This window comes from Mustela nivalis (assembly GCF_964662115.1).
Source record: "Mustela nivalis genome assembly, chromosome: 1".
Taxonomy (NCBI): domain Eukaryota; kingdom Metazoa; phylum Chordata; class Mammalia; order Carnivora; family Mustelidae; genus Mustela; species Mustela nivalis.
The window spans coordinates 67,998,159-68,011,658 of record NC_139020.1 but is presented as its reverse complement, the minus strand read 5'-3'; the positions used below and the strand labels follow the sequence as shown (position 1 = coordinate 68,011,658).

The window sequence follows — 13,500 nt, the reverse complement described above, 5'->3', positions numbered from 1 at the left end:
AGCCAAAGGCAGACACTTAAGCCACTGAGCCACCCAGGTGCCCAGAAATTATTTTTTTACGCTGCTTTTAATTGAGGTATAGTTTACTGCTTTAATGGTAACTCTGTAGGGAATCCAGACTTTCTGAAATGGTTTCTGAAATCATTAACCAACATGGTATGTATCTCTTTGTTCTGTATATAGGAGACCTCAGAGAGTACAGATCTTCAGACAACTCTTCAACTGTCCATGAAAGCAGTTCAGCATGAAAATGTAGATGTTCGTATTCATGCTCTTACAAGTCTGAAGGAAACTTTGTATAAAAATCAGGTATACTAAGTTCCTATGATATAATTAAAAGTACAGGAAAGTAAGATGTTAAAGAAATTTGAACGCTTTAAGTTTAGTTTAAAGAAAAGTGCCAGGTTGTCACTTTTTGCCATATTTTCTTGAGATTCAGTATATTTAGTGAAAGAAGTAATTTTTGTTTTACCGAGATTATCAGACCTGACTAGAATCACTAATCCATGAAATACTCTTTGAGGCTGAATACCAGGGATGTGCAGAGTTTTTTGTTATTATTTTGAAGGGTCATTATTTGACCATTTTGTTTTTGGTTATTGCATATTCCTAAGTAAGGTTGTATGTGTACAATGGCAGCAGTCCATGTGTCTTCTTGTATAATTTCCTATAGAAACCTATCATATAATATCTCAGTAATTTTGCCATTTTACATTTTGACTGAATTAACTTTTGGTTTTAATGAAACTAAATTTTTAAGTTTACTTTTCATGATGGCAGTGAACTTTTTCTTTTCTTTGGCAACATACTGTAGATTAGCTCTAACTTTGATGACAGTGAGAACTGGTATTTAAAATAACTTGATCACTATAAAGCTGTAAAACAGAAAAAAATTACTGGAGATATTTGTTTTTGCATGCCAAGAACTTATATGATAGGATGTGAAAGCCTAAAGTCCCCTCATGAGTTAGGGGCTTTGCAAAACCAGGTTATGTTTGTTTTCACAATAGAAGGAAGCACTTATTTAGGACAAAAGATATACATGATGGTTATCATGCATATCACATGATGAATCAGTGAACTTGTAGAACCAGTGTGGGTAGCAGCCAAGGTGGAGATGGTCCTACCACAAGTGGGGAGCCTTGAATCTCCTTAAGTGTAAGTTTTATGCTCTCCTAAGTCTAAGTCTACATTATCAATCTTACAGCCTCATTTCATGCCCTGCACTACTTCACTGAAACTATGTGCTTACTCCTTGCCCCAAACAAATCTCTACCTGGATTTTAGGTAACTTAGAGGGCTTCTAGCTTTCTATATTAATATAGGGATTTATGAATAGCATAGGATCTCTCCTCTTGGCCTCGAGATGTCCTAGGTTAGGTTATTTCTAAGCAGATGACATGATTATGACCCAATTTAATCTGAGAACTTAAAGAGATTGCTTATATTCTTAGGGAAAAGCCACAGCTGCCCAACTTTTGCTACCTGTGTCACAAAAGAAAAATCACACATCTGGTAATAACCCTGACAAGCCTTCCTTCAACGTAGAGCACCAGTGCTAACAGATTAGCTAGGCAGAGTAGAAAATGTACTTGTAGGAGTCTTGAAGGTCAGATAGAGTCAGAATAAGATGTAATGGCCACAGATATTTTAGGATATTTTAAAGTAAGTTTTAATTTAGTTTAGAATCAATTGATAGATGGATAAATTTAAAAGTTAGTAAGAAGAAAACTAAAGATAATGGCTTGGAAGGAGGCAGGGAAAATAAGAAAAGACATCCAGAGACACATATGTTCCCAGCCATATCCGCACAGGTAATGGCCTAAAACACCTACACAAAAAGAGAGAAGGAAATGTTTTTGTTTTTGCAAAGTATGAGGAGAAGGTAACATCAGTGTTGAAAGCAATTCAGTTAAGTTCTAGAATAGCACTGTCCAAAACAATATTCTTTGAATATGGAAATGTTCTTTATCTGCACTGTCCAATCGTAACTGCTAGCCACGTGTGGCTCTCATGAGCACTTAAGATGTGTGATTAAAGAACTAGGTATTTAATTTTATTTCATTTTGTTCAAATTTAAATAGCTTCACGTAGATAGTGGCTATGATATTGGATATTGCAGCTCAAGAAGATGACTGAACCTATAGCGATATGAGAGCAAGAAACTGATTTAAGAAAACAGGGTTAGAAGTCAAAGTCTTTGTAGTGAATGCTGTGAGATCTATGAAAGAACAAATGCAAAAGATACTCTTTTAAAAGTTCAGATCTTAACCAGAGGGAAAGGAAAAGATACTTCAGGAGTACATTGAAAGAAGGTGTTTGAAATAATTAGATCTGGGTGGCTCAGTTGGTTGTGCTGCTGCCTTCGGCTTGGGTCATGATCTTTGGGTCCAGGGATCGAGTCCCGCGTTCGGCTTCTTGCTCGGTGAGGAGCCTGCTTCTCTCTCTGCCTCTGCCTACCACTCTGCCTGCTTGTGCTTGCTCTCTGACCAAAATAAATAAAATCTTAAAAAAATAATTAGATCTGAAGTTTTGGTCTAATTGGCTAAATAAATAATTGGTTATAATGTAGTAACAAAGTAAACTCTAAAAGGTGATGAGACATTTAATAAGATAAGGGCTACTGTAGCCTTAGATACATGACTCTTTTCATGGACTGACCCTGCAGAAGCCCTCTTCTAATGGGTAGCCCCCAGAGGATCATTGACATTAAAGAAATAAGTTTATACTCCTTACTTTTAAGGAGGAATATACAGTTTTGAAGGATATAAATGACACCTTAGGTCAGTGGATATAGCAGGAAATTTTTATTTCTGTGTCAGAAAAATCAGTCTATAGATCAAACTGAGCAACCATATAATCTCTTTCTGAAAATTGATACTACTCAGGTTGAAGTGAATCTCTGTGGTAAAATCCCAGTAGGACAGGTATTGAGGACAAAGTAAACTTTGCTGCCAATGCAGTATTCTAATAAAAAGACATATTTGCTAATGATTACAAATCTGAGAATGAGCCCATTGAAAATAAAGCTGCTATTATTATAGCAAGTAATACTCCAAGTTATACTAGGATAATGTTGGATGCCTAAATCTCAATCTCTGCATACCCTCCAAAATGTAAAGAGCAACAAGGAGAACAGATAAATCCCCACATAACATACCTTCAGCATAACTGTGAGGCTGAGAATACTATGAACTTCAGATTACCTGTAAGCAGCAGAGCTATCTGGAGCTCATATCACAAATTTATTTTAAGAGCATTTAGATTCTGAAAAGACTATATGAAAAAGAGGAGAGTGGAGTGCAGGAGCCAAGGATAATGAGGCAAAGAAAAATTCACCAACAAAGATTGTCCAACTCAAAAAGTAGGTCAGGATGTGGTATATCAGAGCTCTGGCTACAAGGGAGGTACTTTAAAGTGTGTAGATCCTAAGGTTGTCATCTCTGAAAATCATTATGTCTGGGGAGAACTGAAAGAATAGGAGAATAGGGACATTCTTTGGGTACTTAATTGTAAACAGAAAGAAGAAAGTAAGAGAGTTTTAAGATTCCTGTAGAAATAAAAAGAAATCTACAAGATCAAAGATGTGCCAGATTCTCCCTCTACTTTCCTTCCCCAGAAGCTACTCATGAAAAAAACTTTCACTAGGCTGACAGAAGAAAGTACTCATGAAATAGGAATCTTGCAAGCCACTGTAAAACCCTTACTCTTAAATGGGATTGGGAGGGAGACAAACCATAAGAGACTCTTAATCACACAAAACAAACTGAGTGCTGCTGGCGGGGGTGAGAGGGACGGGTGGCTGGGTGATGGACATTGGGGAGGGTATGTGCTATGGTGGGTGCTGTGAAATGTTTAAGCCTGATGATTCACAGAGCTGTACCCATGGGGCAAATAATATTGTATGTTAATAAAAATAATTTAAAAAAAACCCCTTACTGTTACTGCATACAGCTAATATAGAGGGTCTAAAGTATAAATAAAAATATGTATATTCTATACATAAAAGGTTTTTTAAGACAAAAATTGAAAATCAAATCTTTTGGTTGATGTCAAGTCCTCCCCCAACACTAACTATAAAGCAGAAGAAAACCAGACTTAACACTACAGCTGGAATTAAATATTTCAAGCAGTCATTTACAAATATGAAAAGAAAATTAAATGCAAAATTTAAAAAGCAAGAGAAATGGACAAAAACCAGAAAGATGGGACATAAAAGGTGATTGAATTCAGAAAAGAAACTTAAGAAATGAAGATTAAATTATAAGGACCACAAGAGAGGATATATGTGGCTAAAAATTTAGTAAGGAGCCCTGAGGAAAGGCAGAAAAATTACCAAGAGAATTAAAATAAAGTTTAAAAAAGGAGTGAATAGGATCAAAGAAGTGGTTGAAATGGAAGGTTGGCAGATTTCACATACACTAGAGTTTCTGAAGAAGAAAAATAAAACAAAAGAATGGAATTAGTATTTTTTTGTTAGAGTGGCATTAATATTTAAAACTGTAAAAAAAAAATTCTGAAAGGAAAAGGTCTAAATCTGCATGTTGAAAGGACCCAACTGTGTACCTGAGAAAACTGACCCCAGACTAGTCAAGTCTGATAAATACCTTAGACTTTAATAATAAGAAAATTTCAGGACCTACATGCAGAAGTACATATTTAAAAATCCTTAGAAGAGTAAGAAAAGTAGGTTAGTATCAGACTTCTCAACACAGTAGGCTGAGAGGGTAGCAGCATTTTTTAAAATGTCAAGCATAAAGTATGGGCATAAGTTATGAGTAAAGAATGAGTCAAGCTATCCTTAGACTAACACAGGTAGGGAGAAACACAATTGTAAACATGTAAGAGTTGAAGGTATACTGTTTGTATAAGCAAATCTTCCTATGAGACACATTAGAGAACAGCTTTAGGTAATCAAGAAAAGACTGGGGAGACTTTGGCAAAGGACTTGATGGTTACTGTTCATATATAATTATAGATCTAAGACTAGACCAACAGTGGGAACAAAGATGGAAGAATTATATATGAATGTTATATATTCTAATAAAGTAGAAATAATGTAATTTTTTAATGGGAGAAGAGAAACAATGAGACATAAATAAAATAAGCTCAGTAATTGTTGCATCAGCAAAAACTGGGAGTCAAAATACACCATTTCAAACTGGTAGCAGTTATAGAAGGTAAGTAAGAAAAAAGGACTGGAAACATTAAAAAAGGTGTTAGTATAGAGGATACCTTTAGAACAAAAGTATCAATTTCTCCCATACTAAAATAAATTAATTTTTAAAGCAAAAGAGAAAAAACACAGTAATTATAATACATACAGTGTTGTAAAAATAAAAATGACAGGATTGAGGCTAAGGATATCAGTCATGTTAATAAATGTGAAAGACCTTAAAAGAAAAAAAATTAGTAATTTGACTTACAATGCAAGAACAAATTCTTTGCTATATACAGGACATACATCTAAAAAGGATAATTTAGAAATGCTAAAAATAAAGAGATGAGCAAATTTATAACCAATAAGTTGAAATAATAAGAAAACAGCAATTCTCATTCTGCTACTAGATAATAAAGATTTGAAACCAAAAAGCACTTAATATGACATAAAAAGGTCACTTTGTAATGGTAAAAGCCAGCCATAATTCATGAAGAACATGCAAAATTCACAAAGAAGATACTACATATATATAGATAGATACAGATATAGATATAGATTCTACTGAATGAGCAACTCCATGGAGACAGAAGGTAGATAGTGGTTTCTTGTGGCTGGGAGGATGGGAGAAATAGGGATTGACTACTGTTAAGTACAGTTACCTTTTTGGGTGATAAAAATATTCTGGAATGGGGTGTCTGGGTGGCTCACTGGGTTGAGCGGCTAACTCTTGATTTCAGCTCAGGTCATGATCTCAAAGTCCTGGGATTGGGCCTCTCAGTTCAGTGGGGAGTCAGCTTCAGGATTCTCTCTCTTGCTGACCCCCCTCTTTTCCTCCCCCACCCCACCTGCATGCTCTCTCTGTCCTTTCTCTCTCTCTAAAATCAATAAATCAATCTCCAAAAAATGTTCTGGAATTAGAAGTAATGGTTGTGCTTGTATTACGCCTTGTAGATATACTAAATACTGATTTGTATACTTTAATAGCCGGAATTTATAGTATGTGAATTAAATTTCAACAAACCTATTTAAGAGAAGTCAGCACAGGAAGAAAGTAATAAAAAATAAAAGTGGAGGGCTCCTGGGTGGCTCAGATGGTTAAGCATCTGCCTTCACTCAAGTCATGATCCCAGGGTCCTGGGATCAAGTCTTATATCAGGCTCCCTGCTCAGCGGGGAGCCTCGTTCTACCTCTGCTTCTCTCTCTCCGTGTCAATCATGAGTAAATAAATAAAATCTTAAAAAAATTAAAATATAAATTAATGATATAGAGAACAAAAAAACTAATAAAAATTTTAGTTCTTTGGAAAACACTAGCAAAATAGATAAATATCTAACCTAATGAAGAACAAAAAGCACGAATTTGTAAATAGGAAATGGCAAGACAGAAATAACCATTGAAACAAAGGAAATACTTTTTATTTTTATTTTTTAAGATTTTATTTATTTATTTGTCAGATCACAAGTAGGCAGAGAGGCGGCGGGCAGGGGGGCAGGGGAAGCAGGCTCTCTGCTGAGCAGAGGGCCTGATGCAGGGCTCTATCCCAGAACCCTGAGATATGACTTGAGTTGAAGGCAGAGGCCCAACCCACTGAACCACCCAGGCGCCCCAGGAAATATTTTTTAAAATGGCAAACCACTTTGTACCCTTCTGTGCAAATATATTTGCAAACATGGATATTTTCCCTGGAAAATATAGTTTATCAATATTGACTACAGTAGAAAGACTAGTTTCTATAGAAGAATTAGAGAATATTATAAAAGAATTACCTCTAGAGGAAAGCACCAGGCCCAGTGGTTGCACAGGGGGATTTTTACCAAATCTTCAAAAAACCAGTTAGTCCAAATGCTGTTTTAAATTATTTTGGAACATAGTAAATGAAGGAAAACATCCAGTTTTTTTCTGAGGAATATTATGTAACAGTGTTCACTAAACTTCATGAAGATAGCACAATACAGTAAAATTAAATTTCATTATCCACTTAAAAATACTGATACAAAACATTCAAAGTGAAATATTATCAAACAATTCAGTTTCACATAAGAAAATAATAATACCCCATGACCAACTATAATTTATTCCAGGATTGCAAGGATGGTTCTTATTTTGTAGTTCATTAATATAATTCACTATATTCATATGTCTAAGGAGAAAAGTCATACCGTTATTTCCATAGATGCTGAAAAAGCCTTTGATAAACTGTAACATCCATTTCAGATAAAAACACCCAAGAAAATAAGAATTGGTGGTTACTATCTTAATACATATATGTGTATGTATATATTTGTATTCGTGCACACATACATACACATACTTAATGGGAAAATAAGATGTATTCCCACTAAAGCAAGCTTACTCATTATCTCCACTGTAATTTAATATTGAGCTGAAAGTATCACCCAATGACTTTAGATAAGAATAAGAAGTCAGGGGGCGCCTGGGTGGCTCAGTGGGTTAAAGTCTCTGCCTTCGGCTCAGGTCATGATCCCAGGGTCCTGGGATCGAGCCCCACATCGGGCTCTCTGCTCAGTGGGGAGCCTGCTTCCTCCTCTCTCTCTCTGCCTGCCTCTCTGCCTACTTATAATCTCTGCCTGTCAAATAAATAAATAAAATCTTAAAAAAAGTCAGAGTCATAAAGAATTGGGAAAAATGTATATGTATATGGACATTTATGTATATGGACATTTAGGATATGATAAAAATTATATTTCCAATAATTAGAGCAAACAAATTTTGTAAAAGAATTCTTTTAAAGATTATTTATTAATTTATTTTTAAAAGAGAGGGAGAGAATGAGCAGGGGAGGGGACGAGGGAAAAGCAGACTCCCCGCTGAGTAGGGAGCCTGATGTGGGGCTTGATCCCAGGACCCTGAACCTGAGCCAAAGGCAGATGCTTACCCAGCTGAGCCACTCCATGCCCCTGTAAAAGAATTTTTATTGGCAGAGAGGCTAATATACTTGGAAAACTAGGGAATTATCAATAAAACTAACTCAGATAACTAATTTACTAAGATAGAAAGATATAAAGTCAACATATAAAAAATAATTTTCATCTAACAAGCAATAACCAGGTAGAAGATCTGTTGGAAAATCCAACTTATAATAGTACAGAAAAAGATAATAAAGGAACAAGCATAATGAGAAATGTATAAACCAATAAAGAAAAACCTTGAAACATTCCTGAAGGACACAAAAATGTAGTAGATTTAAACAAATGGAAAGCATCCCATATTTATCTGGTAGGTTACCTTAGGTATTACAAATGTTTCCGTTTTCTCTAGATAATTTTATAAATTTAATGCTATCCCAAAAGAATGCCAAGAAATGGCTTCTTTTTTTTTAACTACAAAAGTTCATAATAATGTTCATATGGAAAAATAAACATAATAATTGCTAAGACAACTCTTGGTGGGGGGAAGCAACTAACTATAAGGGTTTAGTATCCCTACTAGACAGTAATATACTCTATAGCCTTTATAATTTTAACAGTGTGATTCTGGTGCATGAATAAATAGATCAGTGAGAAAGAAAGTTCAAGTATAGACCTTTATGTATATGGACATTTAGAATATGATAAAAAATGTATTTCCAATAATTAGAGCAAACAAATTTGTTTTGACAATTGGTTAAGCATTTGGAAAATGATAAAATTGGGTCCATATGTTAGAAAGCCTTTTAAATAGAGGAATTGAACACATACTCATTTTTGGAGTTCAGTATTTTTGCTGAAAAATGTAACTTAATTGATCTAACCTAGAAGTTGACACATTATCAAGTACATAAGAGATAAGTATATGAAACATTTAGTGTTTCATAACAAGTATTGCCTTGAACTGAATTTATTTCTGCCAACTGAAGTGATCTTATATTTTTTAGTGTTAGCATGTTAGTAAATGTTTATAATTTCTTGTATTAGTTTTAGTATTTATTCATTACTAACTAATTTTTAAGTATTTATATCTGAATTAATCTGTAATGTTATTTAAGTTATCGACTATTAAAGACTCTTAATGAGATAAAATGTCTTTTTATTTTTCTGTTGAAATGATTACTCTTGAATCATAGTTTTAACATGGAGTTTGAGATGCTCATGTATGCTTTACTTTTGGTAGAAAGAAAATAGTATAATTGAAGAAGTTTTAAAGTGTCATACAAATACAATATCTAAATTTCCACTGCCTTGAAAATAGTCTTTTCTTACTTAACAGGTTTCCATTATAGCATCCTCAGGAAATTGATAAAAAAGATTCCTTGAAGCAACATTTTGTTTCTCATCACCATGGAACCCTTTTCTTGTTATTTTTTTCTCCTCTGCTGGTTTTATATACACTTCAGTCTGCTTGTTTTAAATAATAGCTGTTCCTTGTTGACTTATTTACTTAAGTATCTATCCTCTATCCTTGAAATGTTACCCTGAGATCTTTTTTATTTTATTTTATTTTATTTTATTTTATTTTAAGATTTTATTTATTTATTTGAGAGAGAGAGACAGTGAGAGAGAACATGAGAGGCGAGAAGGTCAGAGGGAGAAGCAGACTCCCCATGGAGCTGGGAGCCCGATGCTGGACTCGATCCTGGGACTCCAGGACCGTGACCTAAACCGAAGGCAGTTGCTCAACCAACAGAGCCACCCAGGCGCCCTCTTTTTTATTTTCTTGATTGCTCTCTTACCTTGTAAATATATTTGTTATTGTACATAACGTATATGATATTTTAATTACTTATTTACATGTCTGTTTTCCACTTGGACTGGGAACTTGTTGGAAGTCTGTGTTTTACTTATTTTTGTATACTAATGTAATAATACTCAGTAACTGTTTAGTGGATTAAGAATTAAAACTTCCTATAATAATGATTATAATCCTACAGAATGTATTGTGAACTATATTATGTGAACTCTGCAGATATAGGAATTTAATTTTGTTAATGTTTATGTCATATATTCTTAATATTTTAAGCTTTCTAGTTAGGAAAATATACTAGTTTATAGAAATTACGTAAAAATTTTCTTTCTGCTTTCAGGAAAAACTGATAAAATATGCAACAGATAGTGAAACAGTGGAACCTGTTATCTCACAGTTGGTGACAGTGCTTTTGAAAGGTTGCCAAGATGCAAACTCTCAAGCTCGGTTGCTCTGTGGAGAATGTTTAGGGGAATTGGGGGCAATAGATCCAGGTCGACTAGATTTCTCAACAACTGAAAGCCAAGGAAAAGATTTTACATTTGTGGTAAGTAATGGTAATTTGCAATAAGAAGAGTCCTCTGTCCCATTTGAATTTCTGTATTTCGTTTACAAAGAATTCTTCAGGTTATCCTCAGTGGCAACATGATCTAAACTAGACAATTTAGGTAACTTCAGAGTTTATTCCTTAATACTATGTGCCAGGATCTAGTGCCAAAAACAATAAAGCTAGAGTCCAGACTAGTGTGCTGTGTTTTTAAAAGCTTCCCAACCTAATGATGACAAATAGTTAAAACCTAATTAATTATTTAAATACTACTATTTCAACACTATTGCTAAGTATTTTCATTGGAAACTAATTTCTCAGGGTGTCATAGTAGTGAATGTATAGAAAAGTTTCCATGGTCAAATATGTTTTAAGATATCCTGTAAAACAAAATCAAACAGAACATCTACTGTATCGTTTAATGTATGCACTATGCACATCCAAGAGGAGGGTATGGTAAAATTACTTCTTGGAGTGTCTCAAATGACCAGCCCTCTATAGCATGCAATTTAGGAAATGCTATATGTGCAGTTTTCTTTTTAAAGGTTAAAAAAAAGAAAAATGAGGGGCAATTGGCTGGTTTAGTTGGAAGATCATGTGACTGACTCTCCATCTCAGGGTCATGAGTTTGAACCCCACATTGAGTGTAGAGATTACTTAAAAATAAAATCTTTAGCAACAGCAACAACAGAACAAAACAAAAAAGTGAAACTTGTTGGAGCTATGCAAGAGTCGATTGTTTCTAATACTCTTTATAAGTAGCCTAAATAGAGCCTTAAATTTGGTTTCTTGGGTACAGATTATGTCTTAGCCTTGATATCAAACCTAGTGTAAACCTTAGTGTCCTTTCTTTTTTTGAGTTAAATTCACCTAGGTAACTAAGTAAATTAGGTAAATTAACCAAGTAAGACACAGTACAGTTTAAAAAAATTTATACACTTTATCCATGATTTTTTCTTTTTTTTTTGAGACTGGAGTAGAAGATTCAAGCTTCGCCTTTGGATTATTGATGGAATTAACAAGAGCTTACCTCGCATATGCAGATAATAGCCGGGCTCAAGATTCAGCTGCTTACGCCATTCAGGTAAGAGTATGTATGGTCAGTACTGGCTTTGTGTTACTAAATTCTAGTAAGAAAGTTGTAAATCTGTATGTTGAAAACTTATTTTTGTAAGCTATCATTATCAGAGTTCATAATGATCATAATATAAGTTCATGACAAAATTTCAGAGTATAGAAATGTATTCTCTTGACAGATCATTATAGATACTTCAGAAAATTTTCAGAGTATTTAACAAATATATTTGTCTTTTCCACCACACAAGGAGATCATACTACTTATGATGTTTTGTAATTTGATTTTCTTTTGTATTCCATAGTCTGTATAGGGTAATTTTCCATTTCAGTACATAGGTCTCTAATTCATTCTTTTCAATAACTCAATATTCAATATGGATGTACCATAATTTGTTTAAGAAATTTATTTAACACACTTAAAATGTATTCAGTTTTCTCGCTTTTCTAAGAAATACATCAGAGAACATACATATATTTCTGAGTACTTGAGTGAATATAGCAATAATATAAATGTCTAGAAGTTAAAATATGTCACAGAGCAAGTACAGAATTTACATTTGATAAATTTTATCAAAAAAAGTTTCACCAGTTTATACTTCTTTGACAAACCGGCCTTTTTCAGAATTTTTAATCTATCAATGTGACAGATGAAAAATAGTACCATTTTACTTGAATAGCATTTAATTATGAGAGAGGTATATCATTCTTTATATATTTATTGCTTTTTTTGGCAAATTTTCTCTAGATGATCTTAGCCTGTTCTCTTGATACAGATTTAATTTTTATTACTATTTATTATACTTATTTGTATATAGTAGAAATTAACCCTTTGTAAATCATACATGTGGTAAATATTTTTCCAGTTTGGCTTTTTTGCCCTTTTTCATAATTTTTTTTCAAAAATTTATGTGTTTAAAAAAATTTTGTTTTGTTTTGTTTTGTTAGATATTCAGGTCTGGAATTCATGGTGAGTGGTTTGAGTTTCAGATATAAATTTGAAGGTATTCATTATAGAGATAGTATTTAAAATTATGATCCTGGATAAAATGATCAAGAGAAGGAGTACAGGTAAAAAGATTTTAGTAATTGAGCTCTGGGCATTGAGAGATCAGTGAGAAAAGGAGGGACCAGGTAAGAAAACTGAAGGAGCTGCCAGTAAGGTAGGAAAATGTGGTGTTCCAGAAGACAAGAAAGTGTCTTTAAGAGAGAGTGGAAGAATGAAATAGTAACTGGGGAGAAAAGAGGAGTGAAGATAGGAGAAATAATAGTATGCTTACATGTAAATCATATAATTCAGCGAAAAGGAGAATAGATGATGTAGGAAGGAATTGATATAATACTACTTTTAATAGAAAGATGTGGAACATAGTGTGCAAGTGGGGGGTAGCCTTAATTAAAAACAAAAGCAATTCATCTGTAGTAAGAGTAGAGAAAGCATATGGGCACTGATACTGATAGTGCCAGTCTAGGTAGATATGTAGGTGGAAGTAATGGAAGTTTCTTTGAATCGCATCTGTTTTTTCAATGAAATATGAAGCAAGGTCTACAATTGTTAAGTATATTGGTCTTTTTAAGAGTATAAATGGTCCCCTCCAAAAAGAGAGAGAATTGCTGATCTATGTAAGAGGGTTTGTTATTAGCTAGAGTGACTTTGCCCTTTGAAAAAAATGTGGCTTCAAACAAAATTTTATTATTATTTTAAAGTAAAATGAAAGTGGATTCTGGATATTTTTGTATTTGAACTTTTCAGATACTTCCTTACTTTTACTAAAAAATACTAAATATAAGTATGAAGTATGTGTTTTTACTAGACAGTGCTTATATTTATAAATATTAGAAATACATCTATTGCATATGGTCATGGTCATGTTCAGTGGAATTGGAAAGAAAGAGTAATTTGGTGATAAAAGATATAATACCCTAACATGTTTGTCTCTTTTTGAATATTAATACTAAAGACAAAGATCTTTTTTCATTTATCAGTATTTTATTTTACTATTTTCAGGAAAGTAAAATAAAACCATTTAATTTGGTG

At 33.5% G+C, this 13,500-nt stretch overlaps 1 protein-coding gene across 3 annotated transcripts in view; it reads left to right on the top strand.

Annotated features, from left to right (window-relative positions):
• The window catches only part of ATR (ATR checkpoint kinase), a 97,482-nt gene that overhangs the window by 36,726 nt on the left and 47,256 nt on the right, over positions 1-13,500 (top strand). For all 3 annotated transcript variants that reach the window (XM_082712926.1, XM_082712927.1, XM_082712928.1), the window contains 3 exons: positions 184-309; positions 10,182-10,388; positions 11,359-11,472. In XM_082712926.1, the coding sequence (XP_082569052.1) occupies positions 184-309; positions 10,182-10,388; positions 11,359-11,472 (447 nt within the window). The remainder of the gene's footprint in view (positions 1-183; positions 310-10,181; positions 10,389-11,358; positions 11,473-13,500) is intronic.